A 22766-nucleotide genomic window follows, 5' to 3' on the forward strand; every position below is an offset into this window, starting at 1 on the left:
GGGGACTTGCGCAACGCGCACCTTCACGATCTATCCATGACCAAGTTGACAAGGCATAACAGCCTCGAAGGGCTCGCTCAATGGCGTGTGCGGCGGCCAAATAATCGGGACGTAGTAAGAATGAACAGAAATTCGTCATCACGGAGTCAACTCGTCGGGCAACGACGAGGGGAAAGCTGCCACGTGCTTGTTTCAAACTCGGGTTGTGGCATCGTGGGGCGCAAGACGGGCGAGTTTCACGATGGCGCAACTTCCGCTGTGAACTCAGAGCGTCCACCTTGATGACTGCCTGGTACGTAATGCTCGGACAACTCGGCCCTCTGAAGAATTACGTTTAGTACCGTAGCCCTTTGAACTGAGCGCGGAAAGGCCAGCCAAGAACTCGCTCGCAACCAAAACACTCGCTCTGGCTGCGGCGCGTCTGCTGGACCATTGCTTGACCGGATCCGTCAAGCTTCCGTAATGCGACAGCTTCCTCTTGGGACGTAAGCTGCGGCGGTTCTCCGAGGCACCAGGTTCGACGGCAAGGCGGCGGGCGTGTGGCGGCGTCCAATGGGCTTCGCATGGGTGCGGCATGACTGCGGCGCACCGCAGAGGCCGTGTCCGCCATTGGGCCCCCAACGGCTCAGGCGACGAGGCCGAGTCGTGTGATTGATTGGGCAGCTGCGCGAGTGATGATGTTCTGGATGGATGGGTGGATGACACCGTCGGGGGCGGGCTGTGCTGGCCACCTGGCCTTGGGCGAGGCAGCCAGCTCGGCGGTCGCGGTCAAAGTCGATGATGATGATGGTGTCGATGGTGTCTTTGAAGTTGCCAGGTCCTTCCCGGTCAAAGGGTCGCCTACCAGTGGTAAAAGGCGCTATCCTTCACAAGGCACGAGGATGATGAAGGCATGTCCGGGCCTGGTCTTGGCCTGCAGGCGCCGCGCGCGTGCAGTAGCGGTGATCGGCCCCCCGTACGGTACGTTGCGGCACTGCTGCAGGCGTTCCATAGGTACGATGGAACCTACAAGCGGCTGCCGACCTGCTCAGCCCCGTCCACCCTATTTCGTCATTTCTCTCTATCCATCTTCCCCCCTCACCATGACCACACGGGAAAAATAAGGCGTTGCAAGGAAACTTTCCACCGTTTTTTAAACATCGCCGTCGCGGCGGCCCGCTGCCTAGCGCTTCTTGGGACGCGGGAGACCCCGCCCAACGCCCCTCCATCTCTGCCCGCCCTTTGTGGGACGCCGAAAGCCCCCCATCGCCGCCAACCTAACCATTGCTGCCCTGCAGTTGTAACGCCTTTCCCCCCCTCCGCTGCGCTGCCTTGGTTTGTTGCGCACCCCCGGCCTGGTGACGACAGGACGCCTGTTGACGTACCCCTGCTCGTCCTCACCAAGGCCCCAACTCCGGGGAGCCTCAGCTCAGCCCTCGACCCTCTCTCCAGCCTCCCACCCTCCCCAAGCCCCCTCGGTGGGCTCCCTCTAACCGCCATCAGCCAAGTCCGGCGGTAAACTGCTTCCCTTTTTCAACCCCATCCATCGCTTCCATTTCACTGTCGCCTTCACTTTGGCCGCTTTCACCCTTCGTCTTTGTCGCCTGGCCCTGTCTGCCAGTGCGGCTTCCCCCCCGCGGCCTGTGCCCCGCGTCATCCAACCCCTCCGCCAGCCTTTGATCTGCTCAGCGTAAGGTACTGGAGCGTCTCGCCCATCAGCCGCAGCACGGCCAGCCTCCGCCGCCTCTCACAACTCACAACGACAAAGGCCGCACCGTCCTGAAACCAACATGGCGCAACGCGGTGCAAGAATGACCGAGTTCGAGGAGCGCGACTATTACCCGCCTCCTCGCCGTTCTGCCCCCGAGTTCGACGACATGGAGTATCGCATGTCACGCGTCGCTACAAGAAGCCCGCCTCCTCGTTCCCGCTCGCGCGTGGCCGTGAGGGACGAAGAGATAGACGTCCGCGTAAGTGAGAGAGACACAAACCGCACCCCAGCTTTCCTCCGCGAGGACGCTCGCCGCACCGAGGCCGGTCCCATGGTGCTCCGCCAGCGAGACGTCGAGACTGTGGATAGGCACCGCCGAAGCCCCAGTCCCGTGCGTTACCGAGAGGAGAGACTCGTCCGTCGCCCCAAGAGCGTCTCGCCGCCACCCATGCGCGAGGAGCATGAGCATCTGCGGTTCGTCGAAAGAGAACGGGTCAGGAGCCCTTCCGTCGTACGCCGCAGATCTCCCTCCCCTATACCCGTCAGATTCGTCGAGCGGCCCCGTCGCTCACCTTCTCCCCCAGCTCGTGAGCATATCCATACGAGGATAGTGGAACGAGAGCGAGAGCGCATGCCGTCCCCGTCTCCGTCACCACCTCCTCCGCCGCCCGTCATTCGGGGGCCGACGGTTGAGCGGGAAGTCATTACGCACTACACAGATATTGACCACGGTATGCCATCCGCCATCCAAATGACTGACCACGCAGCTGACAGGGTCTTCAAGGAGTCTTGCGAGCAAAACGGCCGAGCCCACCACCACCACCACCGCCGGCGCCCCGATCGCGTCCGAGGGAGCGCGAGACGGACATCGACATCTCGCTGTCCAAGAACCGCACCGAGGTGGACATTCATCGCTCCAGCAGCCGGGCTCGCTCAAGGAGCCGAGAACGTCGGTCGCATTACCACGACGATGACCTCGACGTCGTCGTCCGTCGGGACGACCATCTCCGCGTTGATGAGCGCTCCAAGCGGCACCGCCGGGCGCACTCGGCTGCGCCGCTCGGGTCGCCCGTGGACGAAGAATCCGATTACATCACCGGTAAAATGGACTCTCGTGGCCGCATGGGCGAGGCCCGGGGCGGTGCAACCAAGGATTGGACCATCGTAGACGTGCCGCCCGGCACCGAGCGGGTTCGCATGGACGGCATCGGGGGAGCCAGCACAGACACCACCTGGTCACGATACAGCGGAGTGCGACGTACGCAGTTCATTCCCGAAAGAGACGGGGCTGTTGTCCCGCGAGCGCCGTCTCCGTCTCCCGGCCCGACGCGGGGCCGCACCAGCGTAGCCGTTGATTTCAACAAGACTACGGAAATCGACGTCGATATTGACCGCCGAATCACCAAGAGGCCTGGCCCTCCGCCTCCTCCACCACCAAAGGAGATGTGGACGGAAATTACCAAGGACCTTGTCGTGCGCGAGGCCATCGAGCAGATGGGCTACGAGTATGAAGAAACCAAGTGGTTCTTCTACATTATGGATTATTTGCGATATGTGAGTCTTCTGGTTCATTGGAGATGTAGGGCATGGAGCTGACCGTTTCTCCAGGACGACGTGTTGCAGCTCACCGAGCTATCGGAGCGCATCCGCTGCGCTCGCAAGACACATGAGATCAGGTGGGAGCGAGATTACTACGACGAATGGGATCACCCGTACCGCCGCCATCACCACGAAAACCACCATCACCACCGGCACCGAGGATGGGATGACGAGAGGGTGCGGGAGCGGGAGGTGATCTATGATAGTCGCAGGCCCGCGAGGTATATGTATTGATGCGACGACGACGACGGCGCTGCTGTGTGGTTGAGTCACCGCTCCGATTGTCGCCGGCGGTGTCTTGGATCAGGAAGGCCGGCCAACATTGCCGTTATTCAAAGGATCGGCACTTCTTAGGAGGAGCAAGGGGGGCTGGAGTGTACAGGGAGGACTGGTGCACCATCTTGTCTGGAATAGGATCGCGGGGGATGACGATTTATGGGCTCTAAGCGTGTCACGATTTTATGACCAAGACTATACACATTCATAGCGGGAGGAAGTGCGACGGCGCAAGATTGTCAATGCAGCATAGATTGTCGAAAGACTGTTGTCAAAGAAGGACGATTCTGAGGTGTGGAATCACATACCCTGCCGGGATAGCCGGGTGAGGTCATCCATCAGCGCCGGCATTGACTGTCCTCTCCCACTTGTGAGATTGCACAGTCAGTCCGCAGGCGAAGATAAAGGCAGCTGAAGTTGGCTGATATGCAATGCAATGACACGCGCGTGCACATATGCATGAAACATAAAAGAGACAGCAGCAGCAGTAGCAAGGAAGGCCATGATGGACCAGCAACGGATCGGGGCCTCGGATGCGACGCTCGCTGCGTCCGGACGGCACCGGTCATCGGCGGCAAATTGGGGGGCGGAACCCCACACGGATGCACTTCAGCAAGGCATCAGACCACTAGCGAGGCGGCTCGCCTCACTCACAGGGCGCGCCAGGCGGTTGACCTGCACTTTGACGTGCCCGCGGCGTCCCACTGCCAGGCCCTGGGACGGGGCATCTCAGCGCCTGTGAAGCTATGGAGGTTGGAGCCCTGGGCTGCCCGTAGGCGGAGGCGAATCGCAGGCGGCTGAAAGGGCATTACGGCGCTGGAGACTCTGACTCAGACGCGGGGACGCCATGGGCGGGCGACCACCGCCTGCTGAGGTGCTGCTCATCGCTGACTGACTGACTGAGGTGGTGACTGCCCGCCCTGCCCTCCGCGAGCGGCACCGGCACATGCAATGGAAATGAGGGTCCGCGCAGTGACGAACCACCAACATTGAGACGCCAACGCCTGACCTCAAAAATCATTCTTCCCGCTCCCCAGCTTCCCTTCCCGCAACGCCACCCAGTTTTCTACGTCACGCCGCTATCCAGGAACTCGGCGACGAATTCAGTATACATTTTCTCTCTCTCCTCTTGAAGGAACCTCACCTTTGGGCTCGTCCCTGTCCCGTGTTCCTCGACTTCTCCCCCAGCCGACTCCCCCGGTCCTGCCGCCGCGCCTCCGTCATCGCTCTCCCGCTGCCCCGCCATTTTTCGTGATTCAAGATGCCCATGTAAGTGCACCGTCGGCGCAGCGTCCCGGCGCCCACGACTGTTGCTCGCAATTGAGACTGATCGGCTTCGCCTCGCCCGCGTACAGGCTCAAGGAGCCGTGGAAAAAATACAAGAGATTCCAGCCGCTGCACCTGCCCGACCGGCAATGGCCCAACAAGACGGTCGACAAGGCCCCGCGCTGGTTGGCCACGGACCTTCGCGATGGCAACCAGAGTCTGGTTGACCCCATGGTATGCCCTTCCCTTCCTCCCTGGCGATGCGCGCAGCCCTGGCTCCGGCTGACGAGCGATCAAGAACGGCGAGGAGAAGTGGCGCTACTTCAAGATGCTCGTCGACCTCGGCTACAAGGAAATCGAGGTCTCGTTCCCCTCTGCCTCGGATACCGACTTCGACTTTACGCGCCGTCTGATCGAGACGCCCGGCACTGTTCCCGACGACGTCTGGCTGCAGGTTCTGTCGCCTTGCCGAGAAGACCTCATCAAGCGCACCGTCCAGTCCCTGAAGGGCGCCAAGAAGGCCCTCGTCCACATCTACCTCGCCACCAGCGAGTGCTTCCGCCGCGTCGTCTTCAGCAAGAACAAGGAGGACACCTTGGCCACGGCTGTCCGCTGCACCAAGCTGGTGCGTGCCCTGACCAAGGATGACCCCTCACAGTCGGGCACGGAGTGGGCGTTCGAGTTCAGTCCCGAGACCTTCTCCGACACGGAGCCCGAGTTCGTCATCGAGGTTTGCGAGGCCGTCAAGGCTGCCTGGGAGCCTTCGGTCGAGAACCCCATCATCTTCAATCTGCCCGCCACAGTCGAGATGTCTACGCCCAACGTCTACGCCGACCAGATCGAATACTTCTGCCGCAACGTCACCGAGCGCGAGAAGATCTGTGTCTCTCTGCACCCGCATAACGACAGAGGCTGTGCCGTCGCGGCCGCCGAGCTGGCCCAGATGGCCGGCGCAGACAGAGTCGAGGGCTGCCTGTTCGGCAACGGCGAGCGCACCGGCAACGTCGACCTGGTGACCCTGGGCTTGAACCTCTACACCCAGGGCATCCACCCCAACATTGACTTCTCAGACCTCGGCAGCATCATCGAGACGGTCGAAATGTGCAACAAGATCCCCGTCCACGAGCGTGCCCCGTACGGCGGCTCCCTGGTGGTGTGCGCCTTCAGCGGCTCGCACCAGGATGCCATCAAGAAGGGGTTCCAGCTGCGCGAGAAGGACAACCTGGGCTACGAGGACCGGTGGCAGATTCCGTACCTGCCCCTGGACCCGCAAGATATCGGCAGAACATACGAGGCAGTCATCAGAGTCAACTCGCAGAGTGGCAAGGGTGGCGCTGCCTGGATCATCTTGCGCCAGCTCCAGCTCGACCTGCCCCGCGGTCTCCAGGTTGCCTTCTCCAAGGTCGTTCAGAGGAAGGCCGACGCCCTCGGCCGCGAGCTGCGACCGCAAGAGATTACGGAGCTCTTCGAGCAGACGTACTTCCTCAACTCAAACCCGCGGTTCGGCATCGTCGACTACAGCATCATGCCCGACCGCACCACGTCGCCTGCTCCTCCGGCACCGGGCAAGACTCAGGATACTAAGGATCTTAAGCGAGTGTTTGACGGTGTCATCGTCTGCGATGGCAAGGAGTACAAGCTGCGCGGCCGCGGAAACGGCCCCATCTCCAGCTTGGCCAACGCCCTCCGGAGCGTCGGCGTCAACCTGGACGTTCAGGACTATAAGGAGCATGCCATCGGCAAGGGCCGAGACGTCAAGGCTGCAACATATATCGAGTGTACGGCCGCGGGCAGCAACACCAAGGTCTGGGGCGTCGGCATCCACGAGGACGTGGTGCAGAGTTCGTTGATTGCTCTCCTGAGCGCGGCCAGCAACGTGAGTGCTCCCCTCTTGAAACACGGCGCAGACTTCGCGAGCAGGCTGGGCCCGACTGACACAGCAAAATAGTTTGCCTCCAGCCGCCCCGGCAGCCCCTTTGTTGCCCGGCCCGTCAGCCAGGGCGCCGAGGTGACGGAGCTGGAACTGAACGGCAACGCCGACGGTCCGTCCAGCGTCGTGAGCGCGCTGGAAGCCAAGGCGAACGCCATGTGAGCGGGAGGACATCGGGCTGAGTGCAGTGGTTGAATCAAAAGGAGTTTGTCTCGTTGGTTAAGTCAGAGGAGGACCCTGAACACTACTTACGAAGCATTCGTACTACTAGTATACCTGTCAAAATCGGAGAGATGTATGTTTTATCAACCACTGGTAAACGCGTGATTGGCAATGATAGTCGACTTCGCGTGAGGCACCACTGAACTCGAATTCTTCAGAGGTGGAACTGCCCACAGCAAAGACATTGCGGGGAGGGCAACCGCGCGGATGCTTCTAGCATCTGTGGTTGCCGTGGAAGCGGTGGGGGCAGTTGAATTACGACGGGGTACAAAAGCAAACCCCGAGAAAAACATTTACGTACAATGGCAAGTCAATGAGGGATAAGATCCACGAGCTGTATGTACTTGTACATCCAATGCCGAGCACGTCAGACGGCGCGGGGCCACCGTTCAGCACACGGGCAATGGCCAGCTGCCGGGTGAAGCAGTCGTATGCATTCTGTTTCCTACCTAGCGACGGCCAGGCGGGCGAAAGAGTCTGGACTGGATTGGATACCTCCGGCGCAGCAGGTTCCCACCGGGAGGGCGGTCTCGGGTGCTGGGGCCGCCTTGTCTCTGCTGGCGCCCGAAATGCCCGCCGCCGTCCATGACCTGGTACCAGCCTTACAGTGCTCGCAGAGCTTGCGGGTGTGGATGGCGCGGGGCGCGCACGGTGGCGAGGCGGTAGGCGGGGCGGGCGAGTGGAAAACCTCTCGTCATTGAGGCGTCGAGTGGGGGCAGGGCGGAGGCGTGATTGGCCGTTGGCAGATCCAGCACAGTGAAAGGGCGGACGGTACCTGCGCTCGCAGCAGACGGGACAGATGCGAGCGGGCAGGGCGGGCACCTCAGTCTTCGCACAGCACAGGGGCACCCTGTAGGCGGTTCGGCCCTGAGCTGGGCTACGAGAGACCCTGTGTGCATTGGTCCGTTTACATGCCCGGAAATGGTGGTGGCACAGATAGCTGTGTGAGCCACGCACGGCCACTGGGCGGGCAGCCGCCGCAACGACGGGACGGAGGCAGACGAGTCCGTTGGATATTTTAGTGAACAAAGGGCATGCATTTGTTGTCGCTAGCTTCGCAGCCGGGAGAACCGTGACTCCTAGTAAATGGTGCCTCCAGGTGCCTTATTGTTCTCATTCTCTAGGGGTCGCGCGGATTCCAGGGCCGTCCCGTGTCTCGCTGCTGCCCGTTCCTCTGGTACGCAGGCAGTTACGCCAGCGACTTTGGCACCGTCTCGCGCCCTTATTGGGAAAGATGTGCACGGTAAGGATGCAATTTGACACCGGGCTCAAACCGGAGGCAGCGCTGGAGACGTGCGACACTAGCGCAAACTCACGGGACAGTGAATGAATCCTTTGACTGAGCTGGGTGGTGGGCAAGCGGTGGACAGAAAAAGCGGCACCGCGAAGCTCCTTGCCCCCCTCTACCGTGAGCAACTCGCGAGTAAAGAACAAAATAAAATAACTAAATTAATGCTTTAAGGGACCTGATTAATATCTCTCAATCAGAAAGCGGATTTTCGACGACCTTATTGCTATTTTCGTGGCGGATTTCCGTTCCGTAGTGTTAGTTTCGCCCGCGAAGTCGCAATTGCGGTGCCGCTTAATCTGTCCACCGCTTGGTGGGAATGCAGGCCGTGTCTCCAGCACGCCAGGACGGGCAGGTTGCCTGTGTGAAGATGCATGTGGGAAAGGTGCGCTTCCCCTATCGTTTGCTGCAATTGAGTTCAGCACAGGGCGCAGGCGCTGTGGGTAGCGCCCTACCTGCGAGCCCAGAGCCCATACGCCCGCGCACCTCCACGTCCCGCCAGTGAATGGCCGCCAGCTAGTGGTGTTCAGCTACCTACTAGGTACCTACCGTGCTCGAGACAGGCACCTGGGCCTCCATCCCTCCACCTCCCTCGTTTTTGGGTGCGGTCCAGTTAGTCTCGCCGCCTGCAGACGCCTTGAACGCGACCCTGCAAGCGCTTTCCCCCTTTGCCGACGAACCCTCTGAGGTACCTGCGCCTTGGACTCGGACCTGGACCCATCCGACCTGAGTGTGAAAGCGCGTTCTCGCTCGACTCCCGCTTTCCCTCCTCTCCCTGCTGCCCACCGACGTCGAGCCAAAAACTTTCTTCCAGCTTCATCATCGTCTTCGTCTTCGTTCGCCTTCGTCCAGTCCTTTTCGGCCTCAGGAGCTCGAGCCCTGGCATTCCCTCTCGTTGCCGTGAGAAGACGACCGACGCAGGGCCACACCGCCGCCCGCACCTCGACAGCTCCCGCCCGCGCGCCGCCTCCGCCGCCCGCTGCCGCCGCCGCCGCCTGCGCCTGGAGCCACCCCTCGCTCCTCTGTTTTCCTTCAGATCCCTCCCCCTCCACTCTTCCCCCGCGGGCCGACCGACTCACAGCTGCTCGACCTTTTTTCCTCTGCCAAACCGTTTACCACCCCCCACCGCCCCGGCCGCGTTTTCGACTCCGCCTTTGGGACAACCTAGACACACGTGCGTGCGCCGCCTTGGGTGTGTCCCTCCTTGCAAAAACCAACAAAACATCACGCACACCACGCACCACAAGGGGCCGCCGCATGACAAGACGCTCCGCGACCCGCAACCATGTCGAGCTCAGAGATTAATCAGGTGCTCGCCAACTCGCTGTCTCCGGGTGAGTCAAGTTCCCGCTTGCCGTGGCCGCTGCTCCCTCGCTTTCTCTCTCGCCTGCAGGGAGGGGAGGACTGAGGGCAGCCTGTGCCACGCGCTGCTGCCTCGTCGTCTCTGTTCCACGTCGGAGACCATCGCCGTCCACGACCCCTTGTGCTAACTGATGGCCCTCGTTGCCGCCCACAGACGCGAACCTGCGAAACGCCGCCGAGCAGCAACTCCACCAAGCCTCCGAGAGCAATTTCGTACGTCCCTTGCCGTTCTGGGCTTGATGCCACCTGTGCTAACCGCTCCTTCGCCCTGCAGCCCCTTTACCTCGCGACTCTCGTCCAAGAACTAGCAAACGAGCAGGCCGAGAGCTCCATCCGAGCCGCGGCCGGTATTGCCCTCAAGAACGCCTTCACAGCCAGAGATTTCGCCCGCCACCAAGAGCTGCAGGCGAAATGGCTGCAACAAACGGACGACGATACCAAGAGGCGCGTCAAGGAGCTGACGCTGCAGACGCTCTCCTCTTCGAGCGCCCAGGCCGGCACCGCCGCCGCCCAGGTCGTCTCCTCCATCGCCGCCATCGAGCTGCCCCGCAACCAATGGAATGACCTGATGCCTTTCCTCGTCAAGAATGTCAGCGAGGGCGCCGACCACCAGAAGCAGGCATCCCTCACCACCATTGGCTACATCTGCGAGAGCCAGGACTCGGAGCTGCGCCTGGCCCTCGTGGCTCACTCCAACGCCATCCTCACGGCCGTCGTGCAGGGTGCCCGCAAGGAAGAGACCAACCCCGAGGTCCGCCTTGCCGCCATCACAGCGCTCGGCGACTCTCTCGAGTTTGTCGCCAACAACTTCAAGCACGAGGGCGAGCGAAACTACATCATGCAGGTCGTCTGCGAGGCCACTCAGGCCGACGACTCCCGCATCCAGCAGGGCGCCTTTGGCTGCCTCAACCGCATCATGAACCTGTACTACGACAACATGCGTTATTATATGGAGAAGGCCCTCTTTGGCCTCACCATCCTCGGCATGAAGTCGGACGACGAGGACGTGGCAAAGCTCGCCGTCGAGTTCTGGAGCACCGTCTGCGAGGAGGAACTCTCCATCGAGGACGACAACTCCCAAGTGGAAAGTGCCGATCAGATGCGCCCATTCTTCAACTTCGCCCGCGTCGCCGCCAACGAAGTCGTCCCCGTGCTCCTCATGCTGCTTACGAAGCAGGACGAGGACGCCACCGACGACGAGTACAACCTGTCTCGCGCCGCGTACCAGTGCCTGCAGCTGTACTCCCAGGCAGTCGGCGCCAGCATCATTGCGCCCGTGCTTCAGTTTGTCGAGGCCAACTTGCGCCACGAGGACTGGCACAACCGAGACGCCGCTGTGTCGGCCTTCGGCGCCATCATGGAGGGTCCTGACGAGAAGGTCTTGGACCCCATCGTTAAGCAGGCTCTTCCTATCCTGATCTCCATGATGGAGGATCAGTCACTCCAGGTCAAGGACTCGACCGCCTATGCTCTCGGCCGCGTTACCGAGGCCTGCTCTGAGGCCATTGACCCCAACCAGCATCTCCCGACCCTAATTGAGTCCCTCTTCAAGGGCCTCCTGAGCAACGCAAAGATGGCTCCTTCCTGCTGCTGGGCTCTGATGAACCTTGCCGAGCGCTTCGCCGGCGACATCGGCTCCGCCGCGAACCCCATCACGCCTCACTTCAACCAGGCTGTTAGCTCTCTGCTTGATGTCACTGGTCGACAGGAGGTCGATACTTCAGTCCGGACGGCGGCCTACGAGGTTCTCAATGTCTTTGTTCAGAATGCCGCCACCGAGAGCCTTCAGGCGGTTGCCTCCCTGTCCGAGGTCATCCTCAAGCGACTGGAGGAGACTGTGCCGCTTCAGTCCCAGGTTGTCAGTGTCGAAGACAAGATTACCCTCGAGGAGATGCAAAACAGTCTGTGTACCGTCCTGCAGGCCATTATCCTGCGTCTCGACAAGGAGATTGCTCCTCAAGGAGACCGCATTATGCAGATTCTCCTGCAAATTCTCAGCACTGTGGGAGGAAAGTCGAGCGTCCCCGAGGCGGTCTTTGCCACTATCAGCGCGCTGTCCACGTCGATGGAAGAGGACTTCATCAAGTACATGGATGCCTTCTCACCGTTCCTGAACAACGCCCTTAGCAACCAGGAGGAACCCAGTCTCTGCTCCATGGCTATTGGCCTCGTGAGCGATATCACTCGCTCCATGGGCGAGCGCAGCCAACCCTACTGCGACAACTTCATGAACCATCTGCTCAACAACTTGAGGGTCGGTAGCCCACTCTCCGATGGAGATGCTGACGCCATCGATGAGATCCATGCAGCTAACGTATCCTTACTTCAGAGCCCGACGCTTTCCAACCAGTTCAAGCCTGCTATTCTGCAGTGCTTCGGCGACATTGCTGGCGCCATTGCCGGCCACTTTGAGACCTACCTGTCCGTCGTGGCACAGGTTCTGGAGCAGGCGTCCACGGTCACCGCCGCCCCTGAGGGCCCGTACGAGATGTTTGACTATGTCGTCTCACTGCGAGAGGGCATCATGGATGCTTGGGGTGGCATTATTGGTGCCATGAAGGCCAGCGGCAAGAGTATGTGCACCCATTACCAGTCTACTATACTGAGAGCTAACACTATCGCAGCCCAAGTCCTCCAGCCATACGTCCCCACCATTTTCAGCCTTCTCAACAGCATTGCCAGCGACATGAACCGCAGCGAGGCCCTGATGCGCGCATCCATGGGCGTCATCGGGTAAGTTCCAGCAGCACTCACCCCCTCTGCAAGCAAGACTTGACGCTGACTCTTGGACGAAGTGACCTGGCCGAGGCCTATCCCAATGGCGAACTCGTCGACGCCTTCCGTCAGGACTGGCTGACTGCCATGATCAAGGAGACCAAGACGAACCGCGAGTTCCAGTCTCGGACGATTGAGACGGCCCGATGGGCTCGCGAGCAGGTTAAGCGCCAGGTCGGCGGCGCACAGGCCGTCATGGCTCAGACCTGATCCGGTCACGACTCCATCGCAAAGTCATGAGCTCCGACAGCCACGTCCAGCCTGCAGCCAGTCCGCCGGTTCCCCTGTGGCGATCCTTTTGGGACGTCAAATACCCCCCTCGCACGACACCACACCAACCACGATCCCCACGACGCTTCCACGTGTATATAGGCCCCCCCACGACACTACAGTAAATCCGAATACCCCCCCTTACCCATGAGCATTACATCGCCCCTGAGCAACGCGTGTGTTCCTCCACCTACCCACCACCCAAACCCCCATTGCACCCATTTTCATCTTTCGAGTCTACACGGTGGAATAGAGAAGTCATGTAATGCCCCGCGCCGGATTTCAAAGAAAGAAGCGGTGGCGACACAAAAGTCATGTAGAGAGGACTGGGAGTACAGGCATTTTACCCGCGTTGCTTTCCTTTCCATTACTTGGTCCTTCGTGTCTATCTTGGATGCCCTTCAAGTGAATGGGCCGTGGATTTTTCAAGACAGGCGCGCGGCGAGTTTCAAGGTTGTTGGGCTGGCATCTTCAGACAGAAGTGGCTGAGACCTCACTAGGAGCGTGTCGGGGAACCGGGATTCAAGGACGCTGGCGGGAAGATTGATGCATAGGGTGAATTCCCGTGCACGGATTAGTCTTCAGATGTTACGTAGAGTATCGACGAATAAAGTTGAGCCTCTGATTCAGCGCGCCGTGCGGCCGATGGACCGTGTTCACGCAGATGTCGCGTATTCTTGGACGCTACCCTGCACACGCGTGTCGAGTAGGGCCGGTCGGCTACCCCGATTGCTTGAGAGCGACGGGCGATGTGCGCCTCCCAGACTCGGAAATTCATAATGCTCGTGATCAAACACGCGAGTGCTTCTTTGGGGGGGGGGCTGATGAGTTCTTGATGTGTAAGACTGGTAGTGCTTCGTGATCCAGGACGTGGCCCCAACCCTCGAAATATCAGGCAGCAATACCACGGCGAACAATTCTCGATACACAGGTTTGTGTGCAGGGCATCACCACACGAAAGCAATTGCAGACCAAAAAAACGCGCTCTTTCGCTTTTTCTATTCGCGGGACCGCCTTTTCATCGGCCAACTCGCCTTGCTCTACCGATGGGCTCTTCTCGCCCACGCCCATTCCGCGGCTCCCGCCCGCCGCCGCCCAAACCCAGGGGTTCAACTGCGCCCCCCTAAGGCAGTATACCATCACCGACCAGTTTCCCATGTACATTTCCCAGCCCGGAAGAAAGACTTGTATAGATAGTATCCTGCCGCACGATACAGAGGGACGGACAGTACCAAGCCGGAGTGAGAAAAAAGTATAAGTAAAAAAAGAAAAGTGTCCGACATTGAGAACGATGGTACAGAAACGGCGAAGGCTTATGTGCAGAGGGTATAATAAAGACAGATAAAGAGAGAGAAAAAAGTTATGTAGCAGACATTAGAGAGTGAGTGTGAGTGAGTCGATCCCAAGTTGATGCGCTGAGCGCAGGTCTTGTGGCCCAGTCATGTGCGTAGAGTATTGGGACAGGAGAAGGAGATGCCGACGGGTGGTTGGTGCAACAGGTGTCGAATGTGTGTGTGGATGAAGAAAGGGTGGCTAACGGGCAAAGTAGACGACCTATCCTTGGCTCTGTTGCCGCAGAGACACGGGCCCCTGGAAGCCGCTCGGCGAGGAGCCCGGGTGCACAGGGTCCATCTCCAGCCCCTGAGAGTTTCGCCGCGCACGGTGCCTGCGGTGAGTGCCTAGCCGCTGGTCGCCCTGCTGGTACTTGCTCTTGAAGCGATAGTACGTCGGCGGGCGCGGGCGGCACAGTACGGCCATGAGATTCCGCAGAATGCTGCCCTGGCTGAACGCGCGGTAGCGCTCCGACTTGGGGAACTTGTGCGAGTTGATGTACTCCCGCGTGGTCTCCCCCCGCGCCATGAGGAACAGATGGTATCCCATGAGCGCAGCGGGGTAGAGGAGCTCCACGAAGGCGAGGATGGCGAGGGCAAAGGGGACGCGGAAGTGATCAATGGCGCTCTGGAAAGACACGTTCTCCCGTGTCATGTGCAACAGGACCTGGGCCAAGCTCGTGGCAATGAGGTACGCTGCGAGGAGAGTTGCCGTTGAGACAAAGGCAAAGAAATATCGATAGTTGCGCTTGCCAACACAGTTATTGAGCCAGACGCAGTGGTGGTCGTGTGTCTCAATGCAGTTGTCGCAGAGACGGCAGTGATGCGCACGGGGCGGCCGCCAGATGTTGCACGTGCGGCAATGCTTGACGGGGACCTCCATAGCCGCTGCGCTGGCCTCGGCTGACTTTATCAGGGTCCAGTCGTTGGTTGGAGGGCCTACGCGCAGAGGGTCATCATGCTCGAAGACGGGAGGGAATTGATGGAGATTGCGAGGCAGGATCTGGAGCGAGCGTCAGTCGTTGGCGAACATAAGCAATTCGCTAGTAGAACTTACCCCTGGATCTGAAACAGACGCATGGACAAAGGACGAGACGCAGATATACGCGATATAGGCGAATACAATGGGAATCGCCGGCGAGATGTTGTCCCACAGCCACGGGGCCTCGAAGACGAAGAAGAGCACGCATGGTACGACAACAAACAGACCCGTCGCGATATTGATCGGCTTGTCTTTTGTGTTTTGCCAGCGACCACCCAAGCAAAAGATGGTGTTGCCATCAAAGAACTGGTGCACGCGGCCCGCGCCTGCCGCACCTGTCGGGGTCGGCGGGGGTCGGGATTTTGGCATACCGTGCGAGTCCATGGGTCGCAATCGCGGAGACGAATTCACAGAAGACAACTTCTCGGCACCCTCTGTGCTTCGGTTCCGGCTTGTTGGTCCCTGGTCGCTCCTCCCTGGTAGTAGGAAGCTCGAGCGGAACGAGCGTGGCGTCCGAAGGGGACTCGGCATGTGCCCACGATCCTTGGAGCTCTTGTTCGCGTCGAGAGTCGGGTGACTGCGGGCCTCCTGCCTTCCCCGTAGCGGCTGGACACTATCAGACAAGCTGCCGGTCGGGTAGTGTCCCTGAGACGGGCTCGTGTTGCCGATGGTGCGCTCGAAATTCTCGTGCTCCGTGGCCTCCGTGCCCCGAGACGGCAGTCGCGCGTTGTCGCCGCTGACTCTTCCTGTCTGCGCCCCGATGTTGGGAGCGCCGACGTCCCGGTTAACGACGCTGCCGCCAAGATCAGTCGCTGCATCGTCGAGATCGGCGAACGGCTGTTGTGACGGCTGTGCCTGTTGCGACGTGGTCGGCGGGCGCGCAACATTTGCTCGATGCGCTTGGAGCTTCTGAGAGCTCATCGGCCGAAAAAAGGCGTTTGACGTGAGGGACGGGACATGACTTCGGGACGTGAGGCTTGGCCGTCGAGAAGGTGTGGCCGCTGCCGACCCTGCGATGCTCGTCTTCTTGCCGACGGGGCCGGATGAGTATCCTTTGCGACCGGCAGAAGCCGGCCAGGGCGCTCGCGCGGAATTTGTTGTTTTGGCCGTCTCGGGTCGGGAGGTATGCTCGATATTCTTAGATTGCCTAGTGGTAGGGTCGCGGGCCTTTGCTTCGCCGCCGTCGTCGCTCGCTATATCCGTCATGCGCGAGGAGACCACGCTCGCGGGCCGCGACGGTCGTTTCGCGGCCGACTGGTCCTCGTTGGCGCTGGGCGCCGCCGGGGGATCACCCGAGTCGGGCATGATGTCAGTTTAGTGTCGGAAAGTGATTCTGTCGCGCTATGACATAGCCGTTGCCAAAGTGTGCTGCCGTAGGGCGTCGGAGGTCGGGGGTTCGGCGGGGCGCTCGCGGTAATGAGTATAGATGGACGGCAGCCGGGGCACGGAGACGGCACGTTTTCAGTGGAACAGGTCGGTTCGAGAAGACAAGGTGGGCGAGTCTCGCGGCGTGCCGATATTAAAAGGAGTTGTGGGGGACAAGAAACGGTAGTCGAAGCAGTCGCGGGAGGCGCAGGACTGTGAGACGAGGTTGGCAGACAAGTCGAGAAAATGGAGTCGTATGACGAAAAAGGAGTGAGAGCGGCGGATTCGGGGGCCGAGGCGTTTGGGCAACAAGTCGCGAAACGGGGAACAGGGTCAGGATTAAGAATCAGGATCAAGAAGAGGAGCGAAGGGGAAGAAGGCGGGAGAGACAAGACGGCGACGGCGGCGACGGCGATGGAGATGGCGTCCAAACAAAACGAGTGAGAGATTGTGCGAGCGGTCGTTTCTTTTTCCTCCGCTTCGCGGTCCGGGCGCCGCTGCGACGGGATCCTTGTCTTGGGCTGTGGGCTGCCTGGGCTGGTGGACGAGGACTGAGGTTGCGTTGTGGGGGGGACGATGGTGATAGGCAGGAACAGGCAGCCAGGCGGGCAGGCAGGGTCGCTTGCTCAGGCTGAGGTGAGGTGAGGGTGCCGTGGGCGCCCCATCCATGTAAGGGGCGCGCTGCCGCGTGCTGACCAGTACCGAGCCGAGCAGGGCGCCCGCGTAATTAGAGCCAGGCGGCGCCGCCCGCCAAATTTGCTGCTGGGGGGCTTGGGGTTGGCTGTGCTTGGGCTGGCTGGACGGGTGGTGGGTGCCAATAAGCGACGTCAATGCGGACGAGACTGGATGATGCAAATGCGTCGTCGATGAAGCTATCGAGGACGGCGCGTTTCGCCTGCGTCAAGGCGTGCAAGGCGCACGCGTTGCTTGTGTAACCTGGCCTGCCTACTACGCAGACCTGAGTAGCCCCCAGCAGGGCGTTTTACCACTCACAGAGTACAGCAACGCAGGCGCCAATCACCGCAAGAGTCGCAAACGACGCGCCCGCCCGTCGGCGGGACAATACACAAAACGGCACAGCATCCTCGCCGATGCATCCGTCCTCATTCTGACAAGATCCGCCTGTCTTGCTTTCATGTAGTCAAAATATGATGCTGCGTCAGTGCGCCGCGCGCGGGTGCATCACCACAACGCGATGACGCCGGGCACGCACAGCGACCACCTCGTCCCGGGGTCGGGATGCGCCTTCCGGTTTCCATCCTGCCCCACCTCCAGTTGGTTCCAACCTGCCCGAGCTGCCTCAGTCACCAAGTCGTCATAGCCCATGCCGCACTTCTCGGAGCCCAGCTCCATCACGTGATGGCAGCTCAGCAACCCCCATTGGCCAATCACCGGCCCGCCAGCCCCGACCGCTGAAATCATGCGACTTCAAACCTGCGGCGAGAGCTCCGGCAAATCCACCTCCACCCATCGTCAACGACAAGCTTTCCCGCAGTTCGTCACCACAAACCTCGCCCACAATGGCTTCCGTCATCTCCCGCCGCCTGTTTTCCACCTCTGCGCGCCGCTTCCAGGAGCACACCCAGCAGGAGCTCCGCAAGGAGAGCCGGCGCAACCCCGAGATTATGGTGCGTCATAACCCCGTGCTCCCTCGGCTAACCGGGTTTCCCTTCTCTGCGCCTGTCCCGGCGTCCGCGATGGACGCACAGACTGACATCGACGGCGCAGATTCTCGGTGGTGTCATGGTCGCTGCTCTCGGCGGCGCCGGCTTCTACTTTGGTATGTTCCCGCGGCCCCGAAAACCACTCCTTCGAAACCCAATGGACGGACTCTCGAGAGCACATCCCGAGGGCTGACCTTTTCCGCTTCTCAGGCCGCTCGCCCACCCACTCCACGTCCGAGGCTCCCGTCAAGATCGCCCAGGGCGGCATGCCGTGGGAGAGCGACGCCCAGGGCAAGTACAAGTACCACCCTGGCGGCGACCCCAACGCCGAGCCCCGGGACGCCCCCAGCGCCCTCAACGTCGTCGTCGTTCCCAACGTCACCCTCCCCAAGGAGCTGCACGACAAGTACAACAAGTGGGGCAAGGACGGCTACCCTTAAGCTCCCTAGTCATGCCTGCTGCTGAGCCGGACGTGCAAGCAGGAGACGCAGGATGCGGATGTTGAAGAACCACTTATACGATAGACACGCGGGAATGGGCGGGACATGAAGGAGGAGGAAGAGGAGGAAGGGACGGCAGGTCGCTTGCCCGTGTAGATGTACTGTTACAGCTTGAGCTCGAACATCGGTCCATGTTTGATCTGCGACGCTGGAGCCAAACAAAAAAGAATACGACGTTTCTCTTTGTCACATTGGGCCTTGGCGGCGGTGATGATCAGAATGTTGGCGACGAGCCGAGACATTACGGATAGAATCATAAGAGTACTAGCCTACGCCATGCTATCCTGTCCATGCGCGGGCGCACCGTGCCCGTCTTCAGCCGCCACAGCACGAGCCGTGCTTCGCTGGCCGGCTTCCCGCATCAACCTTCCTAACCGGGCCAAACAACCTTCATGGCCACCTCACACGGCCGACACTCGTGAAAAAAAACTCCTTGTGCACCCAGACACATAGTCCACCCACGAAACTCGATTCCCGCTGCGCAAGATGCATTTCAGACGCACAACGCACACCCCCGCCTCTGCCTCTATCGCCCGTCTACTTGGCCAGCATCTCAACCTCCTCGCTCGTGAAGCCAAACAGGAACAGCAGATCCAGCAGGCTCTCGCCGTTGAGCCGTGCGTCCGCCTCCATCTGCACCCGCGGCTTCGCGTTCCAGGCGACGCCCAGGCCGGCCTTTTCCAGCATGAGGAGGTCGTTGGCGCCGTCACCCACGGCCACGACCTGCGCGAGGTCAATGCCCTCTTTTGCGGCAATCTCGACGAGCAAGTCACGCTTGCGCTCCTTGCCGACGATGGTGCCCCTGGTCTCGCCCGTGAGCTTGCCGTCTGCGATGACCACCTCGTTGGCGTGGGCGTAATCGATGCCCAGCTCCCCGGCGAGCCAGCTCGTCAGCGGCTGGAAGCCGCCAGAGAGGACGGCCGTCTTGACGCCGAGCCGTCGCAGGGCCTTGATGAGCTGCCGCACGCCCTTGGTAACGTCCAGGACCGGTCTTAGGTCCTCGAACACGGCCGCATCGACGCCCTTGAGCAGCGCGACGCGCTCCCTGAACGAGGCATCGAACTCCAGCTCGCCGAGCATGGCGCGATGCGTAATCTCGGCCACGCGCGCCGCCAGGTTAGGGGGGTCCTTGATGGTTTCCGCCATGAGCTCAATCACCTCCTGGGTGATGAGCGTGCTGTCCATGTCGAAGACTACAAGGCGCGGGTGCCGCCTCCAGACCAGGTCCCGCTGCAGGGCCACGTCCACGTTCCACTCCTGCTCGAAGCGGTATATCATCTCGTGCTTCCGCAGGTCGGACAGCGCCAGATACTTTGGCGAGGGGGCGGGCGTGAGGGTCAGCTCGACGACGCGCGGGTTGTCCGAGTTGTCCAGGCAGCGATGCGACGAGTGCGGCGGCTCTGCGCCCTGCGGCTGGGGGAACGTGGACATGAGGTGGAGGAAGGAGGTGATGCACAGCGGCGAGATGTACGAGCCGTAGAGGTGGTCGAGCTGCTCGGACTCGTGCGTGGGCGGCTCGAGCGGGAAGGCGTCCATGTTCGTGGTCGGCGCCATGTTGGCTGGGAGCGACTCGTTGCTGTCCGAAAGAGCGCCGCCGGTGCCGCCTCTTGCCCCCGTCGCGGCCGTCAACGGCGACCCCCTGTCGGCCGACTTGTAGAAGAGCGTCGCAACAAGGCGGTCCGTGGACCGGCCGCCGGCGGGCGCGCAGTTGGGGTGCGAGAAGCTGTGGCTCACGCCGCTGTCCACTATCGTCGGGGGGTTGTCCTCGGAGGGGATGCCGTTGAAGGGCATGATGGGCCGCGCCGTCGGCGACCCTCGGTGCGGGCTGACGGCGGCCGGGCTAATGTCCTCGACGACGGTGTCGATGCCATGATGCGGCTCGGGCTGGCGCGGCGGCCGGTACTGCTGGTGGTCGCTCAGGTACGAGCTGCTGCGCATCGTCGTCGTGAGCTGCGGCCGCGCACCGGCAGCGCTCTGCTTCGGGGGGCTCGCGGCGGCGTCGGCCATGGTTGCGCTACGTGGGGTTTGCTGGCCCGGTGTTTGCGCTGCAGCTCGGGAGCGAGATGATTCTTTTCGGGGCGACAGCGATTCCCCGCGGGCTGACGGGGGCGGATTGCTGTTGGGAGGAGGTGATAAGCGAGCGCGCGACCCTGGCTCGTCCCAATCCGTCTGATGTCACGGGCAGAGCGGTCTGCGGCCTGACTGGTCTCTCTCTCTCTCTCGCGCGCAGCGTCGGCCCTCGAAAACGATTGCGGAGGGGAAAAGAGTCTCCCGTGAGCGCGACCGTCCGTTCGGCAGCGCGGCCCCTTTGGATCGTGACGCCGAGTTTCGAGTCGAATCCGATGGTTCCAATCTGGCGGCGGCTGTGGCGGGCCGAGCTTCGGCGAAAGGCACGAAATTTCGCACGCAAAATGTATGAGTACTTCGTCGAGCACCTGCATCAAGGGCGCTGCAGCGGGCGGCGGCCCTATTGCAGGTGGTGGGCCAGGGCCGCGCGACGCGCCCGATTGCCCCGCCGGCCGTTGGAGGTTGGGTGACCTGGAGAGCCTCCCGGAGCAAATTGGGCGGCTGGCGTGGGCCCTGTCGGGGTCCAAACAGGGCACCTCCTTGGCCGCTTGGGGGGGAAACGACACCCACTGAATGTATCGGAGCAGCGCCGTTGCGCATCGACGGACCCTGGCCGGCCTGTCAGGGGCACCCCTTGGCGTTCTCAGGCAGGTTTGGCAGGCGCCCGGCTTGCTCGACCAGAGGCACCCTAGAGGTCGTCGGGGCTCCACAGGCGGCGGTCGGCCACTGGCTCAGGCAGAATGGCGTCATTTTCCTTGCTGGCCGCTACCTTAATTACCGGGCGCCTCAACTCCCTCCACTGTATCCGTAATGATAGGCCCGCGGGACGTGCCAGTGCATCGTTGGTACGGGCACTTGATGTCTAACAACGGCATCATGTTTGTTGCGGCGTCTCGCTTATTACCATAGCCCTCGGCTGCTGTAATGAATGTCGTCAGGAACGTGAGTGGGATGCAAGCCAATTCTGGGCGGGTTGAGTGAATCGCAATCACACGACGTAATCGTTCAATTCCCTGTTTGGCGTGCGTGGCCGGTATTAAGCCTCCGGGCCCGGGATGGCGACGGGACGGGAAAAAACCCCACAAACTCTGCACGCATTTCCATCCTGGGCCACAGGTACGGCCTCTGACCCGCGGCGCACCCACAATGGAAGGTCGTGGCGGCGACGAGAAGGAACAGAAAATCTACAGTGCTTATTCACCCGCTTCCTCGGAAGCGCTACTGCTGCACGTCACGAGCCTCATGCCCTCGAGAGGCGCGGGCTGACGGCAACTCCCCCCCCGGCGCTCGGGAGCCCGGACCCTCGCCGATTGCCGCCCGCGCCGATGGCCCGAAAAGGGCGCTGTCGCATCAGAGCCTCGTCAACACAGTCGCTGCACGCCCATGTCGCGAAGCTTGCTACAGTACAACGATGCCATCCGGGAAGGTCCGGTGATTAAGTAGACTGCGAGGATGCTTCTGCTGCGTCTTGTCGGGGTGTCATTGAGGCCGATTTTCGATGGGAGGTGGAAGGATCCGGTGTTAGATGGACGGCTTTCACGGCATGGCTGGGGCTCTGCGGGACCTCGCGTCGCCTCCGCCGGCGGCCCTGAGAGTCGGGACGCTCGCCAGCCGTCGAAATATGCCTCGTCTTGGGGTCGCCATGTTTCGCCCGCGATCCAGGACGTGACACGAGAGCTCGATGCCAGCTTGGGAGCCCCCAGATTCCGTGTGAACCGCCCGCTGGTTGACCCGATCGCCCATGGGGTTTCCTGTCGGCGCTCGCACACCATCGCTGATGATCTCATAGACCGGAGCGGGAGGGGAGGCCGTCCATTTCTAATCCAGCGACTTACTGTACTGTAAGTTACTCACTGCACAACACCAGCGCCATAGGCAGTAATACCCACAGCACCATGCCCCGTTTCCGCGAGCAGCGTCCATCACGCAAGACCCCCGAGGCGCCGACAAGCCGTGGGAGAAAAAACTACACTGCAAGGTTGCCGGAAACTGGGGAAAGTAGCGAATACTCGCGACCAGCCGCCACTCGCGCCCTGCGCCCCAGTCCCCAGTTACCGAGCCTAAACACCACAGCGGAGCCGCGTCGGCCAATCACGGCGCCGCAATCCGCATCGCGGAAGGAATGGCGTCGATGTCGTGATCGCTCCCAGACGCAAACCCGGAGGCGTTTCGACGCCGC

The 22766-nt window shown here is 61.2% G+C and overlaps 5 protein-coding genes across 5 annotated transcripts; 3 read left to right on the forward strand and 2 right to left on the reverse strand.

Annotated features, from left to right (window-relative positions):
- Window positions 1-1769: 1769 nt before the first annotated feature.
- Window positions 1770-6923, forward strand: PLICBS_003343 (uncharacterized protein; the record flags this gene model as incomplete). Its single annotated transcript, XM_018323083.2, has 6 exons — window positions 1770-2421; window positions 2475-3244; window positions 3299-3510; window positions 4921-5065; window positions 5130-6707; window positions 6780-6923. The coding sequence occupies 6 exons, from the start codon at window positions 1770-1772 to the stop codon at window positions 6921-6923; spliced, it is 3501 nt and encodes a 1166-aa protein (XP_018178313.2).
- A 2633-nt stretch (window positions 6924-9556) lies between these two features.
- On the forward strand, window positions 9557-12618 carry PLICBS_003344 (karyopherin beta; the record flags this gene model as incomplete). Its single annotated transcript, XM_018323084.2, has 6 exons — window positions 9557-9605; window positions 9788-9846; window positions 9908-11887; window positions 11963-12206; window positions 12258-12366; window positions 12429-12618. 6 exons carry the CDS (start codon window positions 9557-9559, stop codon window positions 12616-12618), a joined length of 2631 nt encoding a protein of 876 aa, XP_018178314.2.
- Window positions 12619-14232: 1614 nt separating this feature from the next.
- PLICBS_003345 (eukaryotic peptide chain release factor GTP-binding subunit) lies at window positions 14233-16296 on the reverse strand (the record flags this gene model as incomplete). Its single annotated transcript, XM_018323085.2, has 2 exons — window positions 14233-15012; window positions 15067-16296. 2 exons carry the CDS (start codon window positions 16294-16296, stop codon window positions 14233-14235), a joined length of 2010 nt encoding a protein of 669 aa, XP_018178315.2.
- A 1580-nt stretch (window positions 16297-17876) lies between these two features.
- PLICBS_003346 (uncharacterized protein) lies at window positions 17877-18460 on the forward strand (the record flags this gene model as incomplete). The annotated part of the gene is made up of 3 exons (XM_018323086.1): window positions 17877-17984; window positions 18085-18136; window positions 18231-18460. The coding sequence occupies 3 exons, from the start codon at window positions 17877-17879 to the stop codon at window positions 18458-18460; spliced, it is 390 nt and encodes a 129-aa protein (XP_018178316.1).
- Window positions 18461-19057: 597 nt separating this feature from the next.
- PLICBS_003347 (uncharacterized protein) lies at window positions 19058-20527 on the reverse strand (the record flags this gene model as incomplete). The annotated part of the gene is made up of 1 exon (XM_018323087.2): window positions 19058-20527. One exon carries the CDS (start codon window positions 20525-20527, stop codon window positions 19058-19060), a length of 1470 nt encoding a protein of 489 aa, XP_018178317.2.
- Between the last annotated feature and the right edge of the window lie 2239 nt (window positions 20528-22766).

This window comes from Purpureocillium lilacinum (genome assembly GCF_023168085.1).
Source record: "Purpureocillium lilacinum CBS 284.36 DNA, scaffold_2, whole genome shotgun sequence".
Classification (NCBI taxonomy): Eukaryota; Fungi; Ascomycota; class Sordariomycetes; order Hypocreales; family Ophiocordycipitaceae; genus Purpureocillium; species Purpureocillium lilacinum.